This window comes from Dromaius novaehollandiae, chromosome 4 (assembly GCF_036370855.1).
Source record: "Dromaius novaehollandiae isolate bDroNov1 chromosome 4, bDroNov1.hap1, whole genome shotgun sequence".
Lineage (NCBI taxonomy): Eukaryota > Metazoa > Chordata > Aves > Casuariiformes > Dromaiidae > Dromaius > Dromaius novaehollandiae.
In genome coordinates this window covers 30343088-30362083 of record NC_088101.1, presented here as the reverse complement: position 1 = coordinate 30362083, position 18996 = coordinate 30343088, and the positions used below count along the sequence as shown (strand labels likewise).

Below are 18996 nucleotides of genomic sequence, written 5' to 3'. Positions count from 1 at the left end.
AAAACTACACTTCAACCCAAGTCATCTAACCTTAAAGAGAAATTCATTGCACTAGGATATTTATACAGTACTTTGTAAAGAAGCCAAATATCTTTCTCCTCTGGGTTTTCCTGCTCAGGTTGACTCAGCAGCCAGATGACACAAAAAGGTACACTGGAGTTTAAACTGCAGAAGTTTCAAATCAACATTCTTTAATAAGATCTATATATAAAGTGAGTTAAAAAAAAAAAAAAAAAAAAAGGCATCTTTTGCTCTTTCTTCTCTCACTAACAAACAGGGCAAGAGCAGCCCAACCGGACATCAAATAATACAAAAAAATACTTTAGCCATGGTTTCCAAGCTGCTATCATTTAGAATAACAAGCTCCTAGTGTGGTCATGTTTTATTGGGAGAAGAGAGGAAAGCCTGTCTCATCGGAAGGAAATCTGCTGAACTTGGAAGAAAACGCAGTCTCGCTTTTCCCAGCTTACTGCAGCTGCTCTCTGCCCAGCTCTACGCATACTTCCAGCTGCTGGCTTTTCTAATTATTGTGAACATCTCGTAACATCTCTGGAGAATATCTCTCTCAGTTCAGCCAGTTAATGCTACTTCCTTTCCTATTACAGCAACTTTGTAAAATGTTTTCCGCTGTATAAAAATTTCACAACACAAATGAAATATTTCTCACACCTATCTTTCATGATACCAAGATTTACACAATTCCTATGAGATGTCAGGCAAAACTGTAATTTTCTTTTCTCCTTCCCCCCGTAGTTCAAAATGTAAAACTATCTAAAGTGGCAGCCATCATGCCTGCCTGTCATCCTGCATCATAACTAGAAGGGAGAGAGAGGTATTATCAGAAGAAATATGGGAGGACACCCCCTCCATCCCCGCATGCTAACATACATAAGTACTCTGCGTTCAGCATAAAATTACTATAGTTGCCCCTCAGAACAGGTCTGGAGAAATGAACAAAACAGTTTCTCTCAACGACGTAAGAGCTGCCAAGGGGAAGGGGACAAATCTGTGAGGAGGTATTATGTTTACAAATTTATATGCTGTGGACAGATTTATTTTCTTTACTTAACATTTGCTATTTTATACATTCCTTAAATGGAAACAGACTGATAGGTTTCACTGGAGCTCCTGCTGCATTGCTGGTTTACAACTTTTTCTGGCAACCTCCTCAAATGACTCAGAGCAGGCAGAGGAAAACGGGAAATGGATAAAATTTAATTTAAAAAAGTGTAGGATTTTAGGAATTTGTGTGTCCTAATTCTGGTCTTACCATCACGGATTCTGTAACATTAGGCTAACCGCAAAGTAATAGCGGCTCGATTTCTTCAGATTCCCTGCTTGTAAAATAAGAGACAATATCTTCCTATCTGTCTCAAGGAGCTTTCTGAGAACCATTTTGCTGAGGTATCTGAAGCACTCTGAAGGTGAAAAGCATTACCACAAACACTACATGGTATTTTATTATCTTTTTCTAAACAATGATATCACTCTGTCCCAAGTAGGTCACCTGCACTTACTCTCTCTCATCATTTGTTCCAGCCATCATTTGTTCTGTCTCATCTCTCGGCAAGTTGAACAGGTCCTCTTTCACAAATCTGGGGTTTAGTAATGTGTTTTTCTCAATCGCTCTGGATTTTAAAATTGCTCTCGAAGTTACTGCTTAATGTCTCTGAGTGATTTTCCACTGCAGAGGATCCCCAAGTACTTTACAGCTAACAGACTCATAGAATTATGCATACAAAAAAATCACACTGCCCAGTCTGAAGTGCTCTGGTGCAGATCAATTCAGTTTTTTAAGAGCAGCAACAATTCCCATGCTAGAGTGAGAAATGCTGAATCCATATCCAATTGGAACCACAGAGAGATTTCTCAAAGTATGTACCGAGACAAACTGGCACCGCGCCAAGAATGTGAGTTGTTGGTATGAAACAGGACCTTCGTGCTGGCTTTACAGTTGAAGATTATTTATTTATTGCGTATGGAGATTTTTTTTGGAGGGGGGCGGGGGTACTATGGAGGCTATGGAACTATGAAGAGATTTTAATTTCTTTGATTCTGCCCTGTCTTGCTGTTTCACGCAGTCATCATCCCTGTGCTAAAGTCAGTATCAAGACTCAAAACAAAAAATTGACACTGCTTCTATAGGGATGTGAACTAGGAAAGTCACACTCAGCAGGCTTATTTTCCTTAAAAAACACCAAAAGCTCCAGAATTTACCCACAACCAATGGAGGAAATGGCACTCATTTCCTCAGCTTGTGGCCTGCTTGAATCTTGGGCAGGCTAGTTAAGCAATCTGCTTCTTCCCTACTGTTCAAAAAGCCTAATATTAAAAGGTCAGATGTACTCCACAGTAGATTAAAAGCTGCAGCAACAAAAACCCAAGTAACAGAAAAAAACCCAATTTCTTAACCCCAAAAGACTTGTAGTACCACTGCCTCCTTAGCAGGAACAGCAGAGCTTGAAATTCACTCTAACCCCAGCTACACTCACAGCCAAAATGCTCCAACATTAGGTTGTGCCTAAAATTGGAAATTCAAAGCTAGAACTAGCCAATACAACTAGCTTAATCATCAAAGTAAAAGGTGTTCACTTCCACTGACTTCGGTGAGAGCTGGGGATGTTTAGCACCTTCTATAGTCAAGTTGTTGCAGGAAATACACAACTCCCATTAACATATCTAACTTATCTTTGAAGTCCCTAATAGGGATCAGCAGCTGGGTTTCAGCACAGAAGCTCTCAGCATACAAGCTTCATTTGTGTGTGAGGTACATCACAGAAAATTAGGAAGCCTAAGATGATGACTTGGCTATTATTACTAAAATTTTACTAGAATATAAGAGCACACTGACTTTCAAAAGCACTTTGTGTGCAATTAAATCCATAGTAACAACAAAGGAATCAAAAAATTCTACTGCGCATACACATTTCATGTATCTACTAAAAACAGACAAAACAAAACACACAGATATTAATGTTACTTAATTACCTGTATTGAAGCCCCAACTTTTTCATTACAAAGGCTGCACACTAATGCCCATCTACTGCTGGGAATGTGAGAAACCTTCGTAATAGGTTCCATTTTTTCTGGGCTGCCAATGCTCACCTAAGGGAAAAAAGTTTAACAACAGAGTGACTACTATACAGTTAACTGAATACATATGCAATTTTATCAAAAGAATCTAATTCCTTCAGGTCATATTCCAAATTAGCATGTTCAAATTTCTTCGGTTTTAAAGAACTAAAACTCAATATTACTTAAAAAAAAAAAAAAATTCTTCACTACTGGAGAACAAAACAGTTACAAACTGAGCACCACCATTTTAAAATTATTGGACAGGATGAATATTTTGATTATCAGAACCCATATTCTGATTCTGTTACATCTGAACCTCGTCTTACTCATCTTTAAATTTCAGTTTACAAAATAAAGCAGTACTTTGTGCCCTCACTATAACGAGCTTTGCCAGCAGTTATCCCTTCTGAAGTCTAATTATGGTTGAGAAAACTAACATGATTAGTTTCTTTATGATGTATCATCCTGTCAGATTTTACATCTAATTGAAAATAAATGCATTTCTGTTTTATCTTTTATATTGCCTTTCTAAGAAGCATCACATACATGTTACAGTCCTTGTAGCAACACGTATTAAGCTCACCAATGCTCTTAACCAGATTTCTTCTCTCCCAGAGTCAGTGTAACCCCGAATACTGGTACTCCCTCAGATCAGGGCCTACCTCAGGAATCCACAGAGCACAGCTAACATGGACCCACTTGGTCCCACTCCGAGTCGGCTTCATGGCGCCACCTTTCTTGGGACACAACAAACACTTGGGCTGAACACCAAGTGCACAGGTCCTGCACAACCAGCTGCCTTCCGGCACCTTCAGGATCCCGTAACATGCCTGTGCTCCCAATTACAGAGAAGGGAAAGAAAAAAGAGGAAACAACAAGCATTCCTGTTATTTTTTAGCTGTTTACATGTAGCTTTTCACAACTCTCAGAAAGTTATTAAGATGTATATAAAATATATATAATATGCATCTATATGTTATGTATAGTATACATATGTGCATATGCATGTGTTTTTTATATATGTTATACATGTATATACTCTATATACACATATATAAAAGAATATATAAAAACATTAGCTTGTGGAGCATCTCAGGATGCTTCCCTAAACTTAGCCAACCATATCACCCATTCCCCAAACAGATTTTTCCTTTCGGTGAGAAGAGCAGGAAGCCATCACCAGCTGTTAATGTAAAAAAACAAAAATACAACCCACACTGCCCACACTTCAAACTGGGGAAATAAAGAATATTTTTACCAGCTCAAAAAGCAAAGGGAGTGAGGAGTGAGCTACAATGAAGCTCAGTATCAGAAAGACTACAAGTAACATGAACTGGTCTGTACCTAATTCAAAAGGCAAGAACCAGAAAAATCAAGAGCCCTCCTGTGCAATACCCAATGTTATTCCAGAGCATCAGGTTTTTTTACTTCTTATTCAGAGGGAGAAGTGCAGCATAGTGACTAATTAAGATCACTTTCCTCAGAAGACTGTTTCTTTACGGAGACCCCCATCCAAACTACTGTCAATTTTAATCCTCTTTAAGTTTCAGATTTGATGTATTGGAGATTAAGGTGGAACAGCTACAGGTCTACAAACATCAACTTTACTCTTGGAGTACTTTGCAAGATAGCCACTTGTACCTTACTGCTTTTGCAGTCATATTTCTTTACCATGTGTACAAATACATTTAAGTAACACAAGAAAGAAAATGCTGTCTCGCTTATCAGATGACACAGCTTTCCTAACTCTGAATGACAAAGCAATCTTCTTAAAGTTGGAAAGGGAGGACAGGCTGATAGAAAGGTATCTTCAACAATAAGCAGCAGCCAAGTAAACAGATATGCTAAAATAGCATCTGTTCTCCTGTGCTAAAAAGATTTGTTCACCTACCACCAAAAGGTGGCACATAATGGTGCTTTGCTTGCTCAGCTCAGCTCAGTAGGTTCTTCATTAAGGTAAAATTATTAGGATAAATCTATCCGTGCCCCTAGCGATTGCCTGAAAGTTCTTTTTTCCTCTCTGCTCAGTCTAAGTTGCTGATACTATAGGTATCTAGAAACGTGTAGAAAGAGGACGAAGGCAGGATATAGCAAGAGAAATGGCCAGATGAGAATGTACAACAATGTGCATCTGTATGTAGTCATAAGACTATGCTTTATCTTCTAACTTCCTTTACACATATGCAATGCCATCTTTTAACTCTCTTAGCATAACATTTTTACAATTACACGTAATTTTTGATTATATCATTTCTGAATTCATCCCACAGCTCAATGGTCAACTCTGGAAAAACTTAATAGAGCAATAATGTCACTGGAAAAATCCAGTCTGTTATCTTTAAGCTTTACCAGTGTGGAGGAGCTTCTGTAAGCACCTCTGCATTCCCCACTGTGACTTGGCTGCCGTACCTGGTGCACACAAATATTGCATTTGTCACAAAACACCATCTCGTTGCCATCTTCTCCATCTGGAGATTGACAGACGTCACAGACAACATCTTCATCATATTCAATCCCAAGGCCTTCCTCCGTCTCGATAGCATGATTCATGTTATCATAGCATCGCTGTTCAAACTCCTCTATGACCCTTTCCATAGTGTACTCGTCCAGCTCAAGCATCCCTAGGAAACAGGGTTTGTTACTTGTCTGAAGGGAACAACCACCACCACACACAACTCCAGCTTCATTTTTTAAATCAACAGCTGATTAGATATTGCCCACCTCTCCCCCGTCCCCCCCAGCAACCTCCACACGTTTCCTTCCTAGGCAATCATGGCTACTCCAGCATAAACTAAGGAAAGCTTAAAAAATGGCACACTAAAAACATAGACAGTCTTGTAACAGTACTAAACTAATAGAAATGAGGTATCAAAATCAATCTTTCAAAATCCTTAGAAGAATTTTCACAAACAATTCTGATTTTGGTTTCCTAGTCTTGTTCTCATTTTTACTTCTCCTTGGGCAGCACTGTCTATGGTTTTTGTTTCAATTTCACAACCCAAATGTTGACTTTTTGGTGAAAGATTTGAGAGTATTTTGAACTAAAAATGAACAAACACCAATCAGGGAAATATATCAAAAAAAATCTGGTATGATGCTTGTAGCAAACTAGTAGTGTCTTTTTAGAAGTTCTGACCCAACAGGATGCAACCCAGACTAGGGTCTCTATCAGATCCTGCCATACCAATAAATAAATTTATTTTACTAAGTGGAGAACACAGTTGTAAATAAATGCAACATCAAATCTGAGATTTGGGTTTTTTCCACCCAACAGTGACCATCAGAAAATTGTATTCATGACACTGCAGCTATGGACTGATTACATTGTAACATTTTATAACTCAAATGTGTTATTTATTTTAAATGATTATTACAGGTCTGAAAAAAATCCACTACAGAAGCAGCAAGAAAATACCAAAGAAGAGCACAGTCCTTCCCTCTCTACTTGTAACTAACTGACAGAAAACATTCCATCTCTCACTTGCCATGAGAATAAGCTAGTTGTAATACTTTCACGCTGGTACCACACTGACCTTTACCACAAAATCATGCCACACAGACACTTGTGTAACTGAAAAAGCTGTGCTACTACAAATAACCATTTCCCCTTGCAAAGTCAGTTTAGCACAAGAATTTCTATACTCTTAAATAACTGCAGTGAAGTGTAGGCTTCGGATATTCAGCTTCTGGTCCAGTTCCCAATACTTAACATTACTGTGACATACAGAAGACAGCAACCTCTTGACATGCATTTTAAGGAGAAAATCCTCCCTCCAGCTCTCACTGTGAATAACTCAGCCACAAACTCCACAAAATGAAGAAGAAAAAGCTTCTCGTGCTCCCAGACCAGAAGAGAAGAGAAACACAACACAACTTCCCTTACTGACAGGTAAATCCTTGTGGCAGTGAGCAGTGTGTTTCCTACTCTGCAGCTGAAAGACAGCGAGAGGGAACATCCAAAATTCTGCTGGTGAACAGAAGAGAAATTTGCTCCGCAGCCCAGAAACATTACACTGGCAAACCAGGTGATGACAGGGCTGAAAACCAGAGGGTTTTAGACCAGTTTGCCACAGCACTAAATTCTATCCTCATGATTGCTATCGCTTTATAAAAAGCCCTTAGAGATATGTCACTGACTGCACATTTAGAAGGATTAAAAGAAGGGAATCAAGGGATTGGAGTTTAGTTTCAGATGTTTATATTCGTTTTTTTTAAAGAAAGAATATACATTTTCAATACCCAAAGCATTTCAGCAGATGTCAAAGAAAACACAGGAATTCACAGCTACAGGGACATCATACAACACATGCTACAACTGCAGATCAGGAAGTATTTCACTTTTTAATGTCCTTTAAGAGTATCTGTAGAGTGCAGTGTCTGATAATGGCATCCAAGTACATGTGTTAAGACCCAAAACATACTGCCTGGTATGGACAGGCAGATTTCCTGCTGTCTGCGTACAGCACAATTGAGTTGGTCAAGATTTAGAGAAAACAAACTGCAACAAACTACAACAAATCAAAACACCACATCAAAGGTATCAAACTCATTAAATCCTGGCTGTTCAGAGTTTAGTGTGCGATACCTATGTTAAAGTTCATGTCGGTGTGACAGATCTCAGATTGTTTTAAATCAAACACCAACACCATCCTGAGTTTATCGATAAAAGCCCAAAACAAGTTCCCTGCAGTCACAGTGGTAAGGGAAGGAATCCCTCCTGATACGCTGGCAGAGATCAGGAAGTGCAGGGCACAAATACAACCGAAGGCTTTTAAACAGATACAAATCTCTCCTGTCACCGGTATCTGACAAACCCCACCTCAGGCCCTTCTCTGCACTCTGGACCCAGAGACAAAGACTGCTGCTGTGGTTAAGCATCTCCTGTGACTGCTGCCGAGAGGTGCCCTTACACGCCTCTGGGTCTCTCTGGCATGCCAGTTACACCCTGGGTATCGTGACACTGCCCTTTGCACCACGGGAGCCTACCTGTCACATCCCTCAGGAAGTCTGTAGTACTGACCGCTGGGGCGCAAAGGGAGAAGGACAAGGCTTCAGTCTGGGCTGTGCTATCTCACGCCCCTGGGACCACAGGCCCACACCGGCTCTTCACCAGCCAGGAGGTTCATGCTGGCCAGCAGACCTAGGCGTGCTGAGCTCACGTGAAGCACTCCCTGCTAGAGCACCCTGCACCTGCACAGCAAGCGGGACGCCCTGACGGCGAGCAAGCTGGTGCAGCTTCCGCCTCCATCCCACCCAGGGGGAAAACACTCAGGGCTCAGCTGTGGTGCCCTCGGGTGGCTTCAACGGGGCTCCAAGTACAGGTACAAATCTGCACCAGAAAGAACCCCTCCCTCCTGTGTGGTAAGTCACTAATCTATTCACTCCCACAGTGTAACGCTGCGGTAGCTCTCCGCTGGTTTTGGCAATAAACAGAAATAGAGATAGAGGAGATTTCTACATTGCATAGACATACAAATTATTTTCAATTTTTCTTTAAAGAAAGCTAAGGGGGATTGCTGCTGTTTTCCTGAAGACAAGATGATTTAAAAGTTTAAGTCACCTTTCCAGTTCTTTTTGTTTGGTTTTTTTTTTTTAAATCTCTAAGTCTAACACTGAACAGGACTAGGCCTGACTTGAGATCTGGAAAAAAGGCTTCAGTAAGAGACTAGGTCAGAGCTGGCTGGTCTGTTTCTTTTTTTAAAAAAAGTTGTAAATGGTCAGTTTGTGGTTTGCCCAGTCTTGCCACACATGGGCTGCAGCCAGGTAAACCCAAAAGACTAACTAATCCAAAAGAGGGAACTGCCAGAGTGCTGCTAAAAAAAGTCAGCAGCCTTCACCCACATGTCCAAACCTCTTCCATCTGGCACAGTATCTTTTCCCTTATCTAAACAGTGCAGTCAGAGTTCTGTGCTGATTTATATCCTCCTCAGTTCCAGTGAAATCCACTCCTGAAGCACATCTCCTTCCAAAGAAACGGTCCTGTTCCTCCCCTGCTCTCCCACCCCCTCCCATACATAACACACAAGTCCTTCTGTACAAAAGGGAACAGTCAGCCCCACTGTGACAGCTCATTCTTCCTCCTTTGAAACAGGAGCACGTGGTCGCAGAAAGGTTTGGGAGGTTATTCAAAGAAATCATTGCAGAAATTCCTCACCGTCTCATTCCCCGAGCAGTTCAGCTGGCACAGGTTCTCCCAAGACTCCTCGCCTACCTTCTCTACACTGAGCATAACTAGCTAAAGAGGAGGATATGGATGTGTGATGCAGAAGGGAAGAAAAAAAAAAAACACGAAGTACCAGCTGGACAAACTATCTGAATGGTCTGTGTGATGATGAGGGACCATAATGATGGTAGAATAGGAACTTTGTGTGAATGCCCTTATGAGAAGGGATGCAGCAGAGAACAAAATCGTGTGGCCAGATTCTGATCTGGTCTAAGCAGATGCAACTCAGCAGTTATGAAAGCTTATAAATTGGGCTCAGTCATACCAGGTCTGGCCTCCAGTGGCTACCTCAAGTCTAATATCAGTAGTCTTAGAAGATAAAACCACATGTGATTACTATCTCCTCCTATCTCTATCATTTCTTCCCTCCACTGCCCTCCCTACAGCTCTGTTCAAGCTTGCAAGCCTAAAAAAAAAAAAAAAAAAAAAAAAAAAAAAAAAAAAAAAAAAAAAAAAAAAAAAAAAAAAAAAAAAAAAACCTCTAAAACACAGAAAAAAGCCTCAAAGCAAACAAACAAACAAGAATAACCCCAAACACTGCTTGCTCACCCATTTCTTTAAACTCTTCGTTAGCAAGCTGCAACCATGCCACATCCACATCATTGAGATCGTAGCGACACACGCTGTCTGCTAAGGTTCGAATGTCAACATAGCCCAGCTCTGGAGGCTCCAAACCTGATGAAACAATGTACTTCCTGGGACGTGTAAACGTGACAGCTTTTGTCTCAGACACAATCCTAAAACAGACAGACAGACACATCAGGTATGCTGGGCTGCTAAGTGACTTGTCTCTACAGAATTCAAAATGTCTTATTCTAAGTGGCTAGCAACCATCAGCAATCTTCTAAACGTGTCTTGTGAGATGAGAACAGAAAACAGCATAGTGTGCTTTTATAAAGGATTGGCAAGGTTACGAAAAATTAATTGGCTTTGTCTGGAAACCCAGTTCATTATCAAAATCATTGATAAAATGGAAAGATTAGGAAAGGACAGAGCTCTGGCTACTCTTACCTGAAATTCTTACCTGTTTCAAAGCTAGAGAAGACACAGTTTTTAAGTAGTGATGGCTGCCATATACACAGATGCTAAATTCTGTTTTAAGATTTCTTTTTAATCCATTTAACTACAGTAGCAAGATCAAGAAAATTCAAGAAAAAAGGTAATATTTGCTACTATATGTAATGTTTTCTTTCTTACAGTAAATTTCTTCTTTCATTGTGTGTGTACCTACAGCATTGCCATCTTTGTGAAATTTTGAAGTCCTTTCCACAGAGAAACAGTAATTTACATCAGCTTCACCCTCACTTACCCAAGCAGATCCAAGCTCTGGCATCCTGGCTCTGCATTTCCTCTTTCACAATCACTAATGCCACACTGGGCCAAAGCTTTGAGTAAGTAATTGATCAGCTGCCACCGAACTACCTTCTCTCAGGTTTTGAAGGCTCCAGGTGGCCAACAAACCGGTAGGAAAGTGTATTTCAGCTGCCAGCCAAACAAAATTTTGTTTGACCACAGGTATCAATCAGTTCAGGAGACCGCAAGTACCTCCAGCACATAACTTGTTCTAGGTTAGATTCTTGGGAGGCTGCAACTCCGCAAAGCCAGGAACTGGGACAAAAACACCTGAGCTGAAGGACATCAGTCACTCTCCCAGCAAACTGACAGCTCGCCTCCAAACAGCAAGTTAACTCCATCGGTTCAGCGGCTGTGCAGTTGTCGCAGCAGAGGATGTTCCACCTTCTCTCAGTTAACTGCACACACTGAAACCCACTTTGGATGAAACCCACTTCATGGCATAATGCTTCAACCTCAGGGAGCACCAGGCCACGCTGCCAAATGACTGCCTCCTGCAGCACCAGTCACAGCACTCGTATTGATGATTTTTCGTGCTCTAGTCCTACAAGAGAGGAGATGGAACCGCTCCACACAGCGCTTTCTGCTGGGGCCAGCCTAAGCTCTACAGCAGGCAGGACGTCCTCTGCCCTATTTTTGCCCAAACCTAAGGTCCAACATGTTGACTCCTCCTCCCGTCCAGAAAGATACCTTGATCTGCCATTACTGTACCTGCACATACACAGATCCCAGTAAAGCCTCCATTTCAGTCCCCTGCACAGCCTACATCTTCCCCGATCTAACTTGTCTCACATGACAATCTGAGAAATGGTGGGTGGAGAGGAGGGCTTTTGAGGTGCAGAAGGGGGCCTTTGGATGAATCGTAACCCAAATGGCTTTGCAGAGCTAACGGCACTGCCAGAACTGTTCCTGGCCATACTGCGTGGTATTAACACATTAAAGACTATTACATCTCACACAATTTATTTTAAACTGGGCACAGTTTTCTGAACCTTCTGTGCCGTAAACCCCTTCCTGAGTACCTCTTCATGTGGAATTTATAACCTCTGGGCAGCATCCTGTGCCTGCTGCCTAAATATCACTGTGGCTGCACAGAAGAAATAAGCATAGGTAGTTTGGCTTTGAAACAAACCATCTACATCTCGTCAGTTTTGTGACAGAAAGAATACAAAAGCAGTAACACTTACTACAAACCAAAAAGCACCTTCAACTGAATCATCAGCGTACACTTATGCCAAATCACCACACAGACTCACTTCATGCTTCTGGACCTACTCTCACTGCCCTAACTGGTCATTACTAGGGCAAAGCCTTTGGTTCGCCAATATCTTTCCCTTGTTAGCACCAGCTACCTGTACTATATTTTCCTTCTGTTCTACACGAGTGACTATTTGACTACTGTTGATTCAGTTTACAGTCACATCTCCCTCCCCTCCCGAAGACATGCACAGAACAATTGCAGCACTCCAACCCAGCTACAGCAGGGCTCCCCAACTGCTTTGCGAGGGGCCGACAGGATAGTAATTAGGTATCAGAGGGCCACTCTGACCACCAGGTGAGTAGGGCCATACAAGACAGCTCGTCACCTAAAAAAAAAAAAAAAAAATAAGAGTGGTGCCTCTTGCCTCTATCTACAACTTCGATGGCCCTCTTGCCTTGTCCCCTTTAATTTCTTAAACTTGGAGCAACTCCCCCATTCGTAGAGAATGACTCCCTCCTAAGTGAGTACCTGGACCTGATACAGCCACCCAACCATCTCCCCAGAAGTGAGGCAGATCCAGGGAGGGGAACACTGGGGAAGGTCTCCCTCTGCTAAAGCCCACAGGTCTCCTGCCCCTCCTGCAGGACTGGGAGACACCTTGAGAAAGCAGTGAGGAGAAAGCAATGTGAGGGTGCGTGTACATGTGGGCATTAACGCAGGGACCGGGTGAGGTCAGCATGGGGCAGGCCACAGGCGCTGCAGGGAGAGATTATGCTCCCACGTCCGGAACCACAGAGCAGAGGAGGAAGTGCTGAGTCTTCCTCAGAGCTCCACGTCCGATCCTTCAGGAGGAGGAGGAGGAAGGGGAGGAGGAGGGAGGAAAGGAATTACCTGACGTGGAGGCATGTTCCTCACTGCACAGACTTGGCAGGGCAGTGCAGCAGTCTGCAGGTTGCTGCGCAGGACACAGTAAGCACTGACAAACATCCCCCTATGGCCTCCCTACTCCAAGGTTAAAGCTGGCAGGTGCAGACCTGACAGAGGCAGCGTAGTGTCGCCCAGACTTTTTAGCTGCGTATGAGAGATTGGGCTGTTGTGGCCCCACTAGCACTGGTAGGTCATTTGCTAAAGCCTTATGAGCCAGACTGGACTTACTCAGAGATCCAGTATGATTAAATGGCAGTAATTCTCACCTTCCTCGCTTTCTCCAACTCCAATCCCAAATAATCATAAAGCAGATAGATTGCTGCAGTATGCTCCTGCCTTTGTAAGTGTACTGTTTAATTTGAAATAGAAAACAACATCTGAACGTAACGAACAAGAGAAGGAAAATAAGGCTTTCTTGGATACGAGCTGGGAAATCTCACATTAACGTATTTAGTTACGTGCACATCTGGATGGTTCTTTAAACAGCTGAAGTGTTGTATAACAAAAAAAATTCTGAGTCAGTGAACAAAACGAGACCAGAAAACAGCATAAAACCAGAACAAACTCTGTATTCTCTTGATCCTTTAAATCTGGCTTGTCTAGCCAATTCCTTGAAAGGAACCTCTGGTCTGGAACTAAACACAAGAAGCGTCAGATGAGGACTCTTCTGGCAATGCTGAGTGAGGTCAAGTCTGGGCTTAAAAATGGAAGCTACTTTTGAGGCCCTGTCATCACACTCCTTCCTAACATAATGCCAGAAATGATTCTCTGACATCCATATTTCTACACATAGGCAGAACAGGCCTGATTCTTGACCTCTCCGACCATTCCAAAAGCTGAGGCAGGTCGCTCTTCATCTCTGAGAAACAAGTCCCTTCTAGCTAGATACCGCAGATTAAAGCTCAGGAAGCCAAGGCAATGTAGACGTAAGCTGCTAGCATAAACATATGTGTATTTGTTTACATTCCTCCAAACTATACCTGGCTACTGGTTCTGGGATGGTCCCTGGGCTAACTGGCACCTGAACTCCCTTTTCCCACTCCTGCCTCCAGGGGTCTGCCAGCACATAGTATTCATCAGGGTTCAGCTGGAAGGAGTCATGTAACTTCATGGCAGTGATCAGGTCCGTTCTGAACACCTGCAAAGAGAGTGACCAAGAGAGAAAAATAGAGACACTGACATTTGATATTTACACTCTATGATTCACAGCTCCAGGGTAACCATGGAGCACAGTGCATAACAAGGTCACTGTATCAACAGTGAACTAACCCAGCCTACTGCAGGACAAAAGTTTAGCTTCAGGGCAGGAGAAGTGGCAAATACTGATACAATGACTTGCAGCTAACTCCTCTAGAAGTTCTGATGCTCCCCCAACACTGGAGACAAGATGCCAAATGGTGCTACTCACTTTTACCTCCCTCTCGGCTGCAATAAAAGCTGCAGGAATTCAGAGTCTTAAAACAGCAGCATAAGGAAGACTCAGTCTTGCTCCACGTGAACACCCTTACCAATGATCCAGCTGGCTTCAGAGAGAGCAGGACCGAGCCTCAAGGCTTTTTTAATTATTGGAGCTCTGACTAATCCAAAAACATTCTAGAAATTCCCTGTGGTAGAAATAAAGGCGTGACTCTACCATGACCAGCCGCAAGAGGAAATTCTAAGGAGATGACTCTTTGTGCAAGTATTTTAAAATAATAATCAAAAGATCAAGTAAAGTAATCTCCAAACTGGAAGTCTGGTGGCAGCGCCATGCCCAGCACAGGTGCTTGTTATTTTATCAGCTACAGACACCTCTGCACCGTAGCCAAGATTTTACTTTGCCTTTGCAAAGGCATCAGCCTCTAAAACCAGCAGGATGTCTGGCAACTTTGGGGTTAGCAGTCATAAACAAGCAGCGATGCTGCCTTTAACAAGCCATAGAATGAAATAAAAACCGATTCACTCTTGTAGGGGGCATGCTGTGCTGCTGTTGTGGCAGCTTCAGCCTGGTTTGCCGCTGCCTGTCAGCACTGCAGAAAGCAAAGGGTGATATCATAGGCGTAAGAACTACAAGCCTGTACTTGTCTGCACATCTTCCAGCTCTCCCCACCCCTCTAGGCCCTGTAAGGCAAAGCTGCTGGAGAGGACAGCAAGAGCACTCAGTACTCCTCGTCTCCACAACTCCTTGCAAATATTTAACTACTCAATGCCACATTCAAAGAAAAGGATTAAAAAGCAACCAGGTGACAAAAAATGAACACCATTAGGGCAAGAAGAAGAAAAGTAGTATCGTAAGAAAAGTTCCCCTGCAAACTTCCTAGTTCATGGCAGGCAGAGTCAACATCTATGCAGCTCTGCATTGCAAGTTACGAATGAAAAGGCAGATAATCAGGAAAGTGCTCCAAAAGCTGCTCCTGGGGTAAACGGACACAACCTCCCACCCCTCTGCCCAGCCCCAAACCAACATCCATACTGGCTGTTTCAGGTTGCTTCTAGCCAACTCTTGCATACGGCTGAGGAAGAACCAGATCTATATAGCGTGCTACCTAAGCAGGCCTCCCAAGGACAGCAATTTGTCATGCACCATTAATACACCTGAAATCTTATCTATGATTTTTGGGAAATATGTTAGAGAAACAATGAATCTGATGCTTAACTGTACTTCTTATGTCAAAGTGCGATTTGCCTTACCAAACAGCACATTTTGAAGCCTATCCTCCCTCCCAACACACACATACTCCCTACTTCTGTTTCAGTATGTTTCTCTTTCAATGCTGGGTCATAAAAATTGGGTCACTGTCATAAAAAGTAGCATCAAATCATGACTTTTTTCTTGTGTTAATACCTGTCAAAAAATCACCACCCTTAAAAAATAAAGAGTAATATCACAGCATGAAGGAAAGGGTGAGTACAGGTAATGAAATATAATGAAAATGTTTTAAACAATCCAATTACAGGTCTTATGAGGCTGCAATCAAGGAGTGAAAAATAATCCACAGAGTAAACTGGCTCACAAAATAAACAAGCACAGCTGGCCAGGGGCTTCTGCACTTCTAAGTGATTTGAATTAAAGCAGTCAAATGTCAAATGAAAACAAAACTTAAAATATAAACTAGGATGCAAAACTTGCTCAATCGGAGAGCCGCAGTAACTCAGGCTCTCAGATAAATTTGTCACAAAGCTCTCACAAAAGAAAAGAAGCTAACACAGCACCTGACAGCCAAGAAACTCCTTCTCAAGCCAGTGGCCCTGTGACACCATTCTTTCTGCTCTAATTTCTGATGCAATCAGACTGCCCGGAGCAAAGAGGAGCGTACAGAACTGCTGGCTCTCTGAAGCACAAAGCACTTCAAAGCGAAGGGGTGAAATCCTGGCCACACTAAAGTCAACGGGAATTTTGCCACTGACTTCAATAGAGCTAGGATTTCACCCGGGGAGCTTAGCAAGTGTCGTTTTTCTGCCAGCACACTTATCAGCAGAATAGTGTGCTGTGGCAAGCAGAGACAATGCGAAGAGAGGGAGGGAAGGAGGAAATGACTGTGGACCAGACCTAGAGGGAAGTACAGGAAAAGTCCATCCAGGTTGAGAAGACAATGGAGAGAACAGCACCAAGCTGTAAAGAAATATTGCCAACAAATGCAAGGAAAGGAAGAGGAGAAACCAGGAACACACAGACAACAGCAAGATTCATAATTATCTCAGATTATTTCTTGATAGCCTTTCATGAGATAGATTTCAAAATGGATCTAGGGGCTACTTCTAAGGGATATGCAAAAGATAGTAAAGGAAACCAAGCCTATCACCAACAAGAATAAATTCACCATAGGTCTGCACACTCGCAAAAAAATCCCTAAGAGCCAACAATCAAAAAAATACTGAAAAACCACCAGTAAACTCTCCAGTTGAAGCTCTAACAGACTGAGCAACGAATGGGATCCTTCCCGTGAAAACTCTTCTCTAGGACTTAGGTACATTGTCATCAGGGAGATTAGCAAAGCATGTTTTTTCTCAGCACCAACCACTCACTGATGCATCAGAAGCACATGTGCTGGCTAAGTATGTAAGCCCAAGAAATACTGCCTCCCAAAGCTAACTCTTTCTTTGTAGCCTCTACAGAATCTGGAGTCCAGTGTTTGCCTGAAGATACAAAGATTCAGCATGAGCATCTCCAAAGAACTGGATGGCATTCATGTGCTACTAACAGCTGATCCACCCTGGAAAGTTCAAAAGGATTTACTTATCCCTTGATATGTCCTCCTCAAAGCACTACCTAAGACAGAACTGTCAAGAAGCAAATTTCTGAATTGACAAGCACATTAACAAAGATCACTTACTGAGGCCCAATAACGGCTATGAAATGAATGCACCTAACATAAATTTTCACTCTGCACAAATCAAGCTACAAATAAACCCCAGCGCCCAAAATAGTAGAAGACAGACTCCAGAGCTATGTTGGATGTGTGTCAGACTAAGCCAAACAATTCACAGCTAAAAACTGGTGCTGGCAGTAGCTGTGTCAACAGCTGAACTCCCTGATCTCCAGGCCAGAAAAAAGGGGGGATAGATGCCAGCTAAAATGGAGCAAAAAGAAAAGAAAATGTAAGTGAGAAGAAATGGATCCATTACCAAGATATGTATGTGCTTTGCATTAGACAGATGTAACAAAATGCAAGTCTAATTGCAGAAATACCTCAGAGGGTTTTCGATCTTCATGTCTGGAACACGAAGTCATCCGACGTCGAGATCTTGAATGCTGGGACCAAGCAGACAAACCTAGAACACAGAAATGATCATTTAAACACACTGCTGCCATCCATCAGCAAAGAGCTTTCTCTCTCAGCACACCCAGCTAGGTGTGCTAATTGACTTCAGTAGGACTAACACGAGTAAGGCAAGTCAGCTGAGCTTTTATGACAAACCTCAGAAAAGTTCTTTCAAAACAAACAAGAAGGAAAAAAGAAAAAACAAAAAAAAGGGTTGCTCAGTCACTTCTGTGATCATTTTTCTGTTTCTGTTTTCTTTATAATTCTCTATTAATATATGTATTGGCTGCGCTATACTTACTACCTCTCCCCCCAGCATGTGTTCAAAGCTACCTCTTAACATCCTTCTCTCTGAGCAGCAATAATCCACTTTCTACAGACTAAAAACTGATCAGGAAGTCTGCTGATAATCTGAGATGTAATCTCTGAAGCCAACGTACCTAATGTCCTATCTCTGTTGGCTACCCATTTTCTACCAGACCAAGCCTTTTCAAAATGAAGCTAAATGCTATGCTCAACCAGTACAGCCCCTAAAACAAGACCTGCTGTCTCTTCTCCTAAGGAAATCTCTCAGCTTGGTTATGCTATTTTTGGTCGACAGAATTATTCTTTCATTACATTCCAAACAAATTATATCTTTTTGCCTTGAAACCTTTTGACAGAATCTCCGTCAGCTTTTAGAAATATTTTAACAGGAGGAAAGGAAAAAAAGGAAAGAAGGAAACTACACTCCATTGACAAGGTGATTAAAAAAAAAAACAAAAAACAAAACCAGTGCAAACGCCTTCCCACACTGCTCTTTCTTTTTTGCTGCCTGCACAAGCACGTGCTAAGAGCAAAAAGTGTAAGGCTACAGTCTGTTAGAGCAACATCTCCTCACATCATCCGGCAGAAACCTGTCCGAGGTCAGCAAGTGTAACAGCGTTGGCTGTTCAAAACCAGACTGTTTGCAGGGAGTGGGATAGTTCTCTACTAAAATCACAAAACTCATTTCAAAGTAAAGTGACTGCATATGACTTTCACTTCAAAGATACCGGTGAGTAATCAATCATTAGAAGAATTCATTATGTTGTAGTTATGAGTGTCTCTTCAGTTAGTAATACATTGAGGAATATGTCCCATTACAAACCACGCTTTAACAGCGCAATGAACATTACACACAACGTGCATAACGGTCCCAAGCTGGAGGCAAGGTATGCAGCAACCCACTAGAAATCTTATCTTCTGAGGTGAGAATACAGAAAAGGAATTTTAAAGGAATATTAGCATTTTAACACAAAAGATAGGTTTTTTGAAAGGTTTTTTTTAAAAAAAAAAGTCATGGATACTTTCTATAAGCCCCTTTATTTTAGAATTATAATTTTCTAAGAAAAAAAAAAAGCCACAGAAAGTGACTGACTACAGTTTATTAACCTGTGCGAAGAGCCAGATCCCGAGACCATCAAACTACTATCCCATTTAAATGTTCTCTTGAA

The 18996-nt window shown here is 42.0% G+C and overlaps 2 protein-coding genes across 12 annotated transcripts in view; one reads left to right on the top strand and one right to left on the bottom strand.

The window, feature by feature from the left end:
- Positions 1-10530, top strand: part of SCLT1 (sodium channel and clathrin linker 1) — a 68214-nt gene extending 57684 nt beyond the window's left edge. The window contains exon 22 of the mRNA XM_026107548.2: positions 6452-10530. Within this exon, the coding sequence (XP_025963333.1) occupies positions 6452-6457 (6 nt within the window). The 3' untranslated portion in view covers positions 6458-10530. The remainder of the gene's footprint in view (positions 1-6451) is intronic.
- Positions 1-18996, bottom strand: part of JADE1 (jade family PHD finger 1) — a 170220-nt gene that overhangs the window by 8535 nt on the left and 142689 nt on the right. For 10 of the 11 annotated variants that reach the window (XM_064510693.1, XM_064510692.1, XM_064510696.1 and 7 more), the window contains 6 exons: positions 17449-17531; positions 13760-13917; positions 9848-10035; positions 5485-5696; positions 3738-3905; positions 2989-3105 (listed from right to left, as the gene is read on the bottom strand). In XM_064510693.1, the coding sequence (XP_064366763.1) occupies positions 2989-3105; positions 3738-3905; positions 5485-5696; positions 9848-10035; positions 13760-13917; positions 17449-17531 (926 nt within the window). The remainder of the gene's footprint in view (positions 1-2988; positions 3106-3737; positions 3906-5484; positions 5697-9847; positions 10036-13759; positions 13918-17448; positions 17532-18996) is intronic. The other variant, XM_026107539.2, reaches the window with a different exon arrangement.